The sequence below is a fragment of the Scheffersomyces amazonensis genome (assembly GCF_036850825.1).
Source record: "Scheffersomyces amazonensis strain UFMG-HMD-26.3 chromosome Unknown RJT21scaffold_2, whole genome shotgun sequence".
Lineage (NCBI taxonomy): Eukaryota > Fungi > Ascomycota > Pichiomycetes > Serinales > Debaryomycetaceae > Scheffersomyces > Scheffersomyces amazonensis.
The window spans coordinates 2718619-2731235 of record NW_027042742.1 but is presented as its reverse complement, the minus strand read 5'-3'; the positions used below and the strand labels follow the sequence as shown (position 1 = coordinate 2731235).

Below are 12617 nucleotides of genomic sequence, written 5' to 3'. Positions count from 1 at the left end.
TGTTTTAATGATGGATGGAATTCCTATTTAGTATCGTATAGTTATACCTATAGTAAAATAAAGATTAATTCAATTAAAAACTTCAATAATTATATTAGTATATATACTCTATAGCTAGACCCTATGGAACTTATTAGCTTAGAAAATTATATACAACTCTTAGAGCAATTTGCTAATAGAGAGTTGTTAACTCCACAAGAAGCGTCCAAAATTCAACTTATTACAACCGAATTATTAGTTGATCATTATGTTGATTATAGATTATTAAAATTTTTAAGTAGATTTTTAACAGATAGAGCTTATGATGATATTGTTGAAGAAAGAAATATAGAACATTTATGTGGTTATATAATTTGTGATAAAACTCCAAAACAACTGGTTCGTCGCTTATCTACTAATAGTAATGGTACTATACCGGCTTCATTAAAAGATCCTGGGGTATCAACAAAATTTCAAATTTATAATAGGAAACCATCAATTATACTTCCAAATACTTATTTGTCTCAATATTGTTGTAAAGAACATTATCAAGCATCTATATTTTATAGAAATCAATTATCAAGTGAAGCAGTATTTGCAAGAAATGATATAATGATTGTACCGCCGTTTTCAAAAGATGCTCCTTCAACATGGTATGAAAATGGAATTACTTGTCTAGAAGAAGTATTAGCAAAACATCGAGAACTTAAAGATCAAGGTAAAAGTTTATCTGATGTAATTGCAATGATGAGTGGATTATCAGTATCAGATTATGATTCTCAAAAGGATGCTAATCATTTAATAAAATTAATTCAAGATTTTGAAATAGTAGAGAAAGAAGGTAATTTAATTGGAGATGCTGATGAAGAAAATGAATTTGATGAAAATAGTAAAGAAGAATTATCTAGTGCTGTTGAAGGTTATATAACTAGTAATAAGAGTTTTGGAGGTTATGTCGTATAAATGGGTTATTATTTTTGTACATTATAATGAATTTTATGAATATATACATATATTATAATTATAATATTATTTATACTTATACTTATACTATTTACAAGTTAGAATTTAAATCTATTATAGAACTTTTCTCCCCAGATATACTTGGAATATTTAGCTTCTGCTAAATAATCTCCAAGTGTTTTACCTAATCCAACTCTTTCATATTGTGATATACCATCTTCTAAATTATTTGATTTTGATCGATTACTAAATTTTTCAAAATATGTTTCGGAAACTCTATCACCTAAATTGACTATTTCTGAATGTTTAAATACTTGATTTAGTTTTAATTTTCTAACCAATTGTCGATATTCCTCTGTTTCCTTTTCAAAAACTTTATCTACTTTTTTTTGAATTTCTGCAATAACCTCAGGAGAATGAGTTTCAGCATAATATTGCTCCAATCTGTTCTTGTCATCATTTAAATTCGATTCAAGAACTTGAGTCGTTTCTTGCAAAGGATTTGTCCAGGACTTTATTATAAAATCCTTTTTACGAAGTAATTGTTTATCCAATATAAAGTTTGGATGAATTTCTAATTCTAATAAAAATTCCCAAAGTCCTTCACTTTCTGCAAGTTCTTCATAATAATATCGAGGATACATGTATTCCCTTTCACCAAATCCTTTACTACCTTTAATTGCAAATGATCCATCTTTTTCTATATCCTCACCTGTTTCTGTATTTCCTTCCTCCATATTCCATACGTTACTGACTCTAATTAATGTATTCAGCTTTAAAATATCAAAGGCTAATTTTTTATCGTCATTTCTTTGTTTATATGGTAACGAAAGTTTACTTAAATGAAACGGACCTGCAGTGATTACCCTCTTTACAACTTTGGCTGGACCTCTTTCAGTTATTTTCCATTTAAATTTATTAAAATATTGATATTTATTAATATCATATTCTAAACTTGGAATTATAATTGATTCAACATATTCTTGATCATATGCCAGTTTAAAATCTTGAGATCGAAAAGATTCATAGAAACTTTTACCTCTAAGATTTTCTTCTACTTTCTTGAATTCCGATGTATTTAATAATTTCAGGGGATATGGTAATTTTTCTCTCCTTAATTGAAGTCTAAGGTATCTTCCCAATACATTTTCATTATATGATTTACACAATTTATGAGTTTCCTTTATAATAGAATGCTTTTTAGAATCATTAAAGTTATTGAATCTAAAAGGTTCATGTTTCTTTTTAAGCTTTAATAATTTATTTCTTTTAGAAGAAGCTCTGTTATCCTGATTCTTCAAATTCTTTTGCCTATATTTATCGATAATTTCTACTAAAGAATCTATATTATTTCCATTATTATTTAATATTTCATCTAATATTTGAATTAGTTGTACTCCAAAAAGATATGAACTAGATAATTTATCTAAATACAGTCGATTTCTTCTGAATTGTTCATTAATATAAATCTTTAATTCATATGAAATATTCTTATAATTATCTGATAATTTAGGATTAGATTTTATTTGAAACGTTCCAGGGAGTTTATAAAGTTTACTATTACGTCGTATAATCTCTCTATATAAGGATCTTACAGCGGCCGAATGTAAACTCTTCGAAATTAAATTTGTGGTAGACATTAATAAATCATTTCTATGATCTTATATAGTTAAGTTAAATAATTAGTGAAATTTTTTTATCCATCTATATATTTTTTCTCACTAGCAAAACGCGATTGTTAACTATGTCTATGTAACAGCTAAATACAATACTAATACTTAATACTTAATACTAATACTAATACTAATACTTAATACTAATAGTCAATCCCGTGATTATCCAGTACAACTACAAACTTATAATGGTAAGTATAAATATGAGAGTATCACATGATCATCTTATACTAACAATAATTAAATTATAGCCTCCTAAATCTAAACCCATAATAGCTCTGATAACTATATTGAAATTTAAACGAGGACGGGCAACATATGTATTTCCTATAGATTTACAACAATCAAAAGCTCAAACACTTGAAAATTTTAAAAGTTTATTAAGTAAAGCTATAAATGCTTCAGGAGGTTTATCAATTGTTGATGATGAACCTATACCAGTAGATGAAGATGAAGATGATGAAGAAGCTAATATACCTATACCAATACCTAAACCTGAATATATGGAAGATATTGATATTGATACTGATGATAATTCAAATTCAAATCCAAATATTATAAAGAAAGTTGAAAGTTCTCAATTAAGACTTGCAATTCCTAAGGATAAATCATCACCTTATGAAAATGAATGGATAGAATTACTTGATGATACAACTTTATCAAGTATAATATTTAATGATTATGATATATTAGCATTTGCTTATGGAAATGATGATCCATTTGATGTTATTGAAGCTGCTTTTGAAGAATGAAAATAGAATTATAGAGTATATAGTACATTATTTACTTCAATTAATATAGTTCTATATGCGTTTCTTCGTATTATATATATAAAAGTACAGAATCATATTGATTGATTAATTAATTTATTTATTTATTTTCTACCACTAGATCCACTTGTTTTACGTATACCAGCCGAAAGAACTCGAGTTCCATTATAACTTGGACTTTTAGATTGAATCATAGAATTACCTCTTGAAGTTGATCTAGATTTAGGATATTTAATTCCAATTCCTGGTGATTGAGGATTTGGTGATGAGGATAATGTCGTACTGACTGTTCTTGTTGTTGTAGTAGTGGTTGTCTTTGTAAGTTGTATTGGTTGATTATTTGGTCCAGAAGATATTGATCTTAATACTCTCCATTCATTAGAATCATCTCTATTAGGTGATATTGACATTGAATCACCATCTATCATATCATTTTCATCTCGATTATGATTTGTAGTTATAATAGTTTCAATATTTTCTTCATCAGAATTATTTATTAATTCAGGAGTACCTGAACCTTCATCTGCTTCATTATATTTTCTTGGTTGACCAGGAGATTCCATAGGTACAGCAGTTTGAATTTTAGCTGCTAATGCTCCACTTATTTTTCTTCTTCTAATAGGAGTTTGGAATGATGAATCCATACCACTAAATGGAGAACTTTGTTGAGCAGCTTGTAATTTTCTTTGTTTAGCTTCTTGTTTCATTCTACTCTTAAATTCATCATATTGACATAATGGATATAATCCTCCTATAAATGTATCAGGTCTATTATCTAATACCATAGTATGTCTCCAATCACGGAAATCATTTTGATGCAAATAAAGCCAATGTTGTTGAGGTCCAACCACCATACCAGGACGAATCATTCTCATATATGCAATACATTCATTAGCAGTAAATCCATGAGTATAAATAAGATGAGCTCCAATAAGACAACCTGTTCTACCTAAACCTGCTTTACAATGTACAGCAATTTTTCCACCTTTATTTATAATACATTCAGCAGCTCCAACAAATTTTTGAACATATTCCATTGTTGGACATGTACCATCATCAAATATCATATCAATATGTTTCATTTTTCTTTTAGTAAATTCACTTGCATCATAAAGATGAGAATTTAATCTTACAACTAATTGAACATTTGATGCCATAAAATAATTTAAAACTTTTTTAAATGGTTCATTTAATCCACCTTTTTTACTTTGTTGAGGTGATGCAAATGCAATAAAGTCTTTCGAAATTACATTAAAATCTCCTTGATCAACTCTTTCATATTGTTCATATTCTTCTAAATTAAATGTTGTTAAATCTATCATACCTCTTTCTTTTGCTCTCCACATTGCATATACAATATCTTGAATTGTAATTTCATAATCAGCATTTGAATAACCTGCATCTCTAAATCCTTGAAATGGAGGATCTATTTGAGCAATTGGTTGTAATACTTGATGAGGAGCCCATGATTGAACTAATACCATATAACAAGCTAATAAACATGCAGCATTGGCTCTTTCCTTTGGTGAAGTAGAACTATAAAATACTATTGCTTTACCTTGATTTGATTCTTCATTTAAAATATTATGTAAAACAACAGCAAATCGATATAAATTTCCTATATGTAAAGGACCAAAATCTAAATGAAATGCATTATAAGGTAAAGCATCTTCAACTGTAAAATGAACTAAATCATTTGTATCTTGAGGTGTATAATCATAAGCACCTAAATAAATTCTATCTATTTAAAATTAAGTTAGTAAAATCATAGGTTTTAAAACTAATGAGGTGTGGATGTTTCCAATTTTGCAACTATACTTACTCTTTAAGAATTCCACCAAGGGGATATTTACTCGAGATTTTGCCATTAGATTATGATAAATTATAATGGATGATTAATTAAAACTCTTCCTTAAAGTTCTTTATTTAAAGGGAATATATAGTGATGATTATTTTTTTTAATACTAGCTGATATGATAGCTTTTACCGTAAAAGTACACAAACAAAACTAGTAAACTAAATTAAACAATTTCAATATATTTACACAACAAATCAATTCCGATTCCTTACTGGTGTGATTCCAATGGTATGTATACAACGAACGATCTATGATAAATTGGTCTACCAATGTTTGTATATATAAGAAAAGTTGAATCTTATATGAAACTCATCAATTACTTCTAAACATTCTTCGAACAATAGTACATATTTCCTTTTTAGTTTAGATGTTGTGATTTTTTCTGTTATTGAAATGTGCGGCGCACGACCGGACTTACATGTCTGATTTAGGAAATGCGGATAAGGAATAAATTTGATCGAGTTAATGGAGTTGAAGTTGGTATAGTTTAAAGAGTAGAGAATCATTATTATAGTATTAGTATTAGTGATAGTATTTAATTATGGTATGTGGAATTTATTGATGATGACTCTATGAGGTCAAGATCAATTGTTGAACTAAATTACTAACATTAATAAGGTGTCATTATATACTTTTTCGCAAGAGACTTTATCAGCTCTTCGGAAATTTCGATTTGGAAGTGCTAGAGCTACTTCTATGGAAGCAATTATATGTATGTATAATGAAAATTTCAAATTTATAGAATTAATATGAAATGGCATGAAATATTAACAAAAGAAAAATATTAAAAATAGATATCATTGATAAAGAATCTTATGAAATTAAAGCAGAAGATAATCAAATTATAGATAGTATAGAGTCATTGATTGAGGAATTACCTGATAATTCTCCAAGATATATTTTACTTTCATATCCAATGAAATTACCTGATGGAAGATTAAAGAGTCCATTTGTTTTACTCTATTGGATTCCACCTACAAGTGGTCAAGAAAGTAGAATGTTATATGCTGGAGCTGTTGAAGAGTTCCGTGAAAAAGCAGGAGTTTCAAAGTATGTATAGTCATAAACACACTAAATTTTCAATTTATTAATACTAACCTTATCCATTTATAGGCTAATTAAGTTGGAAGATGAGGAAGAAATTGAAAATATTGAGGAAGAATTATAATCTTCACATTAATCTGTTATAGATCTACATATACAGTGTTTTAATTTTTATTTCAACTTGTATCATTGACCGTAATTATTAATACTGGACATAAAAACTTTTCATACTAATTTAAATAAGTTCATAATACTTCATAGTATGTTGAACATAGATTATCAATACTGAATCTCTCGGACAATTAAGCGAGCATCAACATTCTATCAAGTAAGAAATCTATGAATATTAAGAGATGTAATATGCTATGTTTGACTCTAAATAATAATTTATATTGCTGTTGTAAGGGATAATTGATCAAATACTTCATAAAATATAAATACATAAATTTTATTGAGCATTTAAGGTATATTGTGACTATCAAGAGTAAATTGAAGAAAAATCCCATCTCACAATTGATTATCATTTATTTCAATCCATTGATATGGTTCTACTGTTCTGTATATTATAAACAGATAATCGTAAAACGCAAGATACTGTAACTTTGGAAATTTAGTGATATTGTCTTTTATCCAGTTCACTAATTCATTAGTTGGTCCTTGGATCTCTGTCCAGTCTCGATTGTCTATTCTAATCTTACATCTGTAAAAAATTTCAATGTTTAATATATATGAGCAACGTTGTATGACCTTAACAAGTTCAAGAGTTGAAACGCAGTAAATGAGCAAAGTCATAACGGGATACACGAACAGCACTTAATTCCCTACTTCCAATATCAAGGCAAAACTTTTCAATCTTTCTTGATGAAATTCACGACCAACACTCAAATACAAACAATTGACTTGAGTACATAATTCTTGTAATTGATTAATAAATTGAACCGGAAAGTTTCCCAAACTCAACCGCAATTGCTTGAATAAACAAATTGTATTTGCAAATCGTTTTATTCCTTTGACAGAAGTATGATTTAACCATAGCATTATCTCTTTATAATTTCCTTATCAAACAAGGGGCTCTTAATATGTTCCATTGTTATATAATAATCATTAGGGGATATTTTTCAGAAGCCAGAGGCGATTCTTGAACCATATGGAGAAATTTCCTCTTGAGGGAATGGTTAGATAATATTTCATTAACAATCGTGAATTGTGCATGGGTATATATATATTCAATTTTGGATGGAAAGTGCACATGTTTCCAGTATTATTAATCAGAGTTGATCTGAATAATTTATTCATACATAAAGAGTAAATCCTGGAGTTTACAAGACATAGATTTAGTACAGCAAGTTGATTCAATTAGAATTTCATCTGGCAAAGAACTCAAACTAGCAGGTGGTAGTGATAACACTAAACTTTTTGTATTGAATTCACAAGGTTCATCCATCCAACACTTCCAAACCAATATTTTAGTTATGCTTGATTGGTATTTAATCAAATTCTTACTCAATGATCTAATATTATTTATAGAGAAAATGGTTGCCTTCGTTGCCTATGTTTTTTGCAGCTACTCTTACATTTCGTTCTCAAAATTACGCTTATTTCCATACGTGCGGGTAACCTTTGTAGTAGAAAAAATTGAAAAATATTTTTCACATTGGGGTCGTGTGCGCAACCAAAGCTCACCTTTTTTCTTCCTTGAAGATATAAAAATTTTTCACTTTTAATGAGATGTTTCACTTAGATTATACTTCTTTCTTTTCCTTCTTCAGTAAATAATCAAATAATAATCCGTCAAAATGGGTCGTATGCATTCATCTGTATGTGTCATGTTACTATAACAGTACAGTAAATCCATCGATTGCATTATTAATAAACTGTGTCTTAAAGGATCGATTTGGTGGTATAAGAGGTAGTCTAAAGTTAAGGTCTTGCCATAAGTAAACGTTTCGCTAATAAAAGGAACCCCCTTTTAAGATTCGTTATTATACGCTTATGGTATTTGATGCTGGAACTTGCTCTTATACATTTTCGCTGATCGATACCACTTTTTATTGAAAGTGTAAGCTCACGCAGGGGAAATGCTGCTCGATTAACCTAAAACTTTTGAAAAGAAGTTAGGTTATTTAAGTAAAGTGTTAACTAACCTGCGATGAGGTCGAGGAATCCTGGTATTGTCATTTTTCTTTTTCTAAGTTTGTAATACTAACAATATTCTGAATTTTAGGGTAAAGGTATCTCCTCCTCCGCTCTTCCATACTCAAGAAACGCTCCATCTTGGTTTAAATTATCTTCTGACGAAGTTGTTGAACAAGTCATCAAGTACGCCAGAAAGGGTTTAACTCCATCTCAAATCGGTGTTATTTTAAGAGATGCTCATGGTGTTTCTCAAACCAAGGTTGTTTCCGGTAACAAGATTTTAAGAATCTTAAAATCTAACGGTTTAGCTCCAGAAATCCCAGAAGATTTATACTACTTAATCAAGAAGGCTGTCTCTGTTAGAAAGCATTTAGAAAGAAACAGAAAAGATAAGGACTCTAAATTCAGATTAATTTTAATCGAATCCAGAATCCACAGATTAGCTAGATACTACAGAACCGTTTCCGTCTTACCACCAAACTGGAAATACGAATCTGCTACTGCTTCTGCTTTAGTCAACTAATTTTTTTGGTTTACAAATATTTCCTTCTTCTTACTTACTTGTATAGTTGAAACATCTGTAATTCATATTTTTATTAGTTTTATTAATGTCATACCACTGTAATAATAGAATGTAAACTATCGAATATATTATTACTATGTAGAGCAATGTAAAAATTTATTACGCACTATATAACCAAAAAAAAAATAGTGCTGAAATATCTGGAATCTCTAACATTAGTGACAAACTTACAAACAGTATATACATCAATGGATGCTATAAGTGATAGTGCCTTTAGAGAAGAGATTTATCAAGAAGGATCGAATGATGATCCTTCATTATTAACTGTTATATTGGATTTATCACCTAGTGGATGGTATAATATTAGAGATCGTATTACTATTAATGAACTTGTTAAAGCAGTTCTTGTATTCTTAAATGCCCATTTATCATTAAATAATTCTAATCAAGTTGCATTTATAGCGAGTTCATTAAATGGATCTAAATTTTTATATCCTAATCCTGAAAGAGATTATGATAAGACACAAATTTCTTCTAATGTTGAAGATGTTGATAGTAATACAGATTCCGAACCAAGTTTTGTAAATAAAGGAATGTATCGTCAATTTAGATTAGTTGATGAAGCTGTAGCAGAGGAATTAAATAAATATATTCATGATATATCTTCTAACATAGATTTAAAGAAACAAAATGCTACATTATCTGGAGCTTTAAGTATGGCATTATGTTATACAAATAGAATGTTAACTTTAGATCAATCAATTACAACTACAACAGCTTCAGCTATAAATTCAACAACCAATGCAACTATGGCTGATTCCAATAATTCGTCTACAACAACTACATCTACTTCAATAACTTCTATGAAATCACGTATATTAATTATTTCTGCAAGTGATGAAGATGATGTAAAATATATACCAATTATGAATTCAATCTTTGCAGCTCAAAAGATGAAATTATCAATTGATATAGTGAAACTTGGTCATCAAGACTCTTCATATTTACAACAAGCATCTGATGCTACAAATGGGATATATTTACATATTATTGATCCAAGAGGTATTATTCAATTTTTAACAACTGCGTTTTTCATAGAACCTTCAATTAGACAATATATCATCTTACCCACAAATTCAAATGTCAATTATAGAGCCAGTTGTTTTATAACTGGTAAATCAGTAGATTTGGGTTATGTATGTTCTGTTTGTCTATGTATTATGAGTATCATTCCTGAAACTAAAATGTGTCCTGCTTGTCGATCAGAATTTGATCCAAGAATACTTGCTCAACTAACTCAAACCCCTGAAGTAATATCTAAAAAGAAAAGAAAATTGGATGCAAAGGGTATTGAAAATGGGAATGGAAATGGAACCGGAAATACAAATGGGAATGGAAACTTTGTTACTGACAGAAGTGTAAGTACTTGATCTATAGACCTCTATTTATAACATCAAATCTAAATTCCTTGGGATAATTATGTTTCTCAATCATATGTAGTCTTCTTGTCTTTGGTGTCCTACACACTTTTGAGCATTCACTTTCTATACAACGAAAGACTTTATCACCTCTTTCTTGTTTGATCTTAAGAAATGGATTATGATTTTCATCTATATGTAAAGTTAAAATTGAATTAGATGGGAATCGTCGATGACATTGTTGACATATAAATGTATGATTAGTAGTTATATGACTCTCATAAGCTAGATAGTCTTTAAATAAAATTGGATTTAAATGACATGGTGGTATGTTACACACACAACCATCATCTTCTACTTTCCGCTGTGAATCGATATGCGATACTTCATCTTCTCTTTTCCTTTTGTTCATACTTGGAGAATGTGAGTATCTCGTAAGGCGTATTTTAGCAGAAAAACTTCATAAAATACGTTGGCTTAATTGAGCTTTGTGAGCTATATTCAAGATTGTAAAAATACATGCATTATATACGAACATATACAACTTATTAGTACATTAAAGGTATTTAAATTATATTTAAGCAGTAGCAGCCAAATTTGATTTGATACTATTATTTTTTGTATTCGAAACTTTTAAAATTAGATTTTCCAAACCTATTCCCCAATATCCTCATACCAATCTTGTGGTCTTTCATCTATAAATTTCTTCATTAAATCAATACATTCTTGATTATTTAAATTGACAACTTCAACTCCAGATGATTTTAATAACTCTTCAGCACCTACAAAATTCTTATTTTCCCCTAATACGACCCTCTTTATACCATACATTAAACAAGCACCAGAACACATATGACATGGTGATAATGTAGTATACATAGTACAGTTCTTATATACACTTCCCTTTAACCTACCAGCATTCTCTAAAGTTGATATTTCACCATGTAAGGTTGCTGAATCCTTTTGAAATCTCATATTATGTCCTCTACCTAATACAGTACCATCTTCTGCTATGAGAGCTCCTCCAATAGGAACCCCTCCTTCTTCATATCCCTTCCTAGCCTCTTCCAAGGCTATTTGCATTCCTTTCACGTCATTAAATGGCATATCGTTGTAAATGATGTATAACTTATGGGTATTAAATTAGATGGTCTGATAAAATATCAGTATACACTTCTTTTTTTGGTCCATCGTAGATTTTATTAAGCGACTTATCAAATGGCTCATTCAGAATATTGTAAATAGACATTATAGTACTCTACAAGAGATTATTTAAACTATACAGGAATATATAATACAGAAGCATATTTAACAATTATGGTAGAAAAATTGGAAACTATTATCGAGCCATCTGTTGTACACTGTAGTGTAAGATTCAAGACAATCATTCTCATTACTTAAATCTTTATCACTAAGCAAATAGAGCTTTTTCCTAATCCATATGTAGCAGTAACAAGATCCGTCTTATTTAATTGATAGATGGAATATGTACGTAAACCACGGCCAGCCTTTGCAAAGTAATTCAACAACTTAGCAGCTTTTTAAATTAAGACTATCGAATAAAAATCTTGATGTTTTAATGAACTCTTTAGTGAGAAATCCCTTAAGGATTGCCAATAGTTCATTTCTTTCTTCAGAAAATGATATTTTCAGAAATTTGCATGAACCTTTTTACTCCAATAGAAAAATGTGTGATGTGATATAAAAGATAAGAGTATCTTTATTAGCTTGATCGATATCTTTTATGAATACAAATACTGGTAATATTGAATCAAACTCAACGCATAGTTGATTTTAAGAAACTGTCCTTATTAACATCTCATATGCTCATATGCTTTGGGATCTTATTAACTTTAGAGTCTTACTAACTTTAGGATATATATATAATTAATACACATATCTATAAGTATTCATCAATGAGAGATAGGATGGTTTCTTCCATCAATGTAAACTATCCTAAAATATCAACATTAGTTACTTTAATAAATATATATTACATATCTAAATTGATTAAATCAATATATGTAGCAGAATTGACTTCTTCATCAATATCAGAATCATTGTTGTCAGTCGCATTGGTTTCTAAGGGCGTGGAGAGACTACTGTTAAGGTTATCATAGATATAAAAGAAGCTGGTATCATTCATATTGATAATACTTGAGCTTTGACGAGATATAATGATCCTTTATCCTCCTGAAGAATTGTAATTTGGCTGCAAATAAAGTGCCCTGAACTCCTCATTTTTTCCCACTT

At 29.1% G+C, this 12617-nt stretch overlaps 9 protein-coding genes across 9 annotated transcripts; 5 read left to right on the top strand and 4 right to left on the bottom strand. All coding sequences in view use genetic code 12, as the record gives it.

The window, feature by feature from the left end:
* The first annotated feature begins 46 nt into the window (after positions 1-46).
* On the top strand, positions 47-971 carry RJT21DRAFT_119576 (RNA polymerase II subunit B1 CTD phosphatase). Its single transcript, XM_064881447.1, has one exon. The coding sequence runs from the start codon at positions 124-126 to the stop codon at positions 940-942; it is 819 nt and encodes a 272-aa protein (XP_064740165.1). The 5' UTR covers positions 47-123; the 3' UTR covers positions 943-971.
* On the bottom strand, positions 972-2802 carry RJT21DRAFT_119575 (uncharacterized protein). The gene has a single exon (XM_064881446.1). The coding sequence runs from the start codon at positions 2580-2582 to the stop codon at positions 1041-1043; it is 1542 nt and encodes a 513-aa protein (XP_064740164.1). The 5' UTR covers positions 2583-2802; the 3' UTR covers positions 972-1040.
* Positions 2620-3428, top strand: RJT21DRAFT_27126 (uncharacterized protein). Its single transcript, XM_064883982.1, has 2 exons — positions 2620-2806; positions 2867-3428. Exons 1-2 carry the CDS (start codon positions 2804-2806, stop codon positions 3365-3367), a joined length of 504 nt encoding a protein of 167 aa, XP_064740163.1. The 5' UTR covers positions 2620-2803; the 3' UTR covers positions 3368-3428.
* On the bottom strand, positions 3429-5579 carry CDC14 (phosphoprotein phosphatase). The gene is made up of 2 exons (XM_064883983.1): positions 5208-5579; positions 3429-5126 (listed from the first exon to the last, which is right to left on the bottom strand). Exons 1-2 carry the CDS (start codon positions 5251-5253, stop codon positions 3490-3492), a joined length of 1683 nt encoding a protein of 560 aa, XP_064740162.1. The 5' UTR covers positions 5254-5579; the 3' UTR covers positions 3429-3489.
* Positions 5580-5721: 142 nt separating this feature from the next.
* Positions 5722-6603, top strand: RJT21DRAFT_27105 (uncharacterized protein). The gene is made up of 4 exons (XM_064883980.1): positions 5722-5787; positions 5862-5955; positions 6038-6293; positions 6357-6603. The coding sequence occupies exons 1-4, from the start codon at positions 5785-5787 to the stop codon at positions 6409-6411; spliced, it is 408 nt and encodes a 135-aa protein (XP_064740161.1). The 5' UTR covers positions 5722-5784; the 3' UTR covers positions 6412-6603.
* Positions 6604-8040: 1437 nt separating this feature from the next.
* On the top strand, positions 8041-9120 carry RPS13 (40S ribosomal protein uS15). Its single transcript, XM_064885698.1, has 2 exons — positions 8041-8104; positions 8512-9120. Exons 1-2 carry the CDS (start codon positions 8084-8086, stop codon positions 8944-8946), a joined length of 456 nt encoding a protein of 151 aa, XP_064740160.1. The 5' UTR covers positions 8041-8083; the 3' UTR covers positions 8947-9120.
* A 35-nt stretch (positions 9121-9155) lies between these two features.
* RJT21DRAFT_27103 (TFIIH/NER complex subunit) lies at positions 9156-10534 on the top strand. Its single transcript, XM_064883979.1, has one exon. The coding sequence runs from the start codon at positions 9195-9197 to the stop codon at positions 10374-10376; it is 1182 nt and encodes a 393-aa protein (XP_064740159.1). The 5' UTR covers positions 9156-9194; the 3' UTR covers positions 10377-10534.
* RJT21DRAFT_82439 (uncharacterized protein) lies at positions 10378-10776 on the bottom strand (the record flags this gene model as incomplete). Its single annotated transcript, XM_064885327.1, has 1 exon — positions 10378-10776. One exon carries the CDS (start codon positions 10774-10776, stop codon positions 10378-10380), a length of 399 nt encoding a protein of 132 aa, XP_064740158.1.
* A 157-nt stretch (positions 10777-10933) lies between these two features.
* FCA1 (cytosine deaminase) lies at positions 10934-11621 on the bottom strand. The gene has a single exon (XM_064883978.1). It carries the CDS (start codon positions 11469-11471, stop codon positions 11019-11021), a length of 453 nt encoding a protein of 150 aa, XP_064740157.1. The 5' UTR covers positions 11472-11621; the 3' UTR covers positions 10934-11018.
* Between the last annotated feature and the right edge of the window lie 996 nt (positions 11622-12617).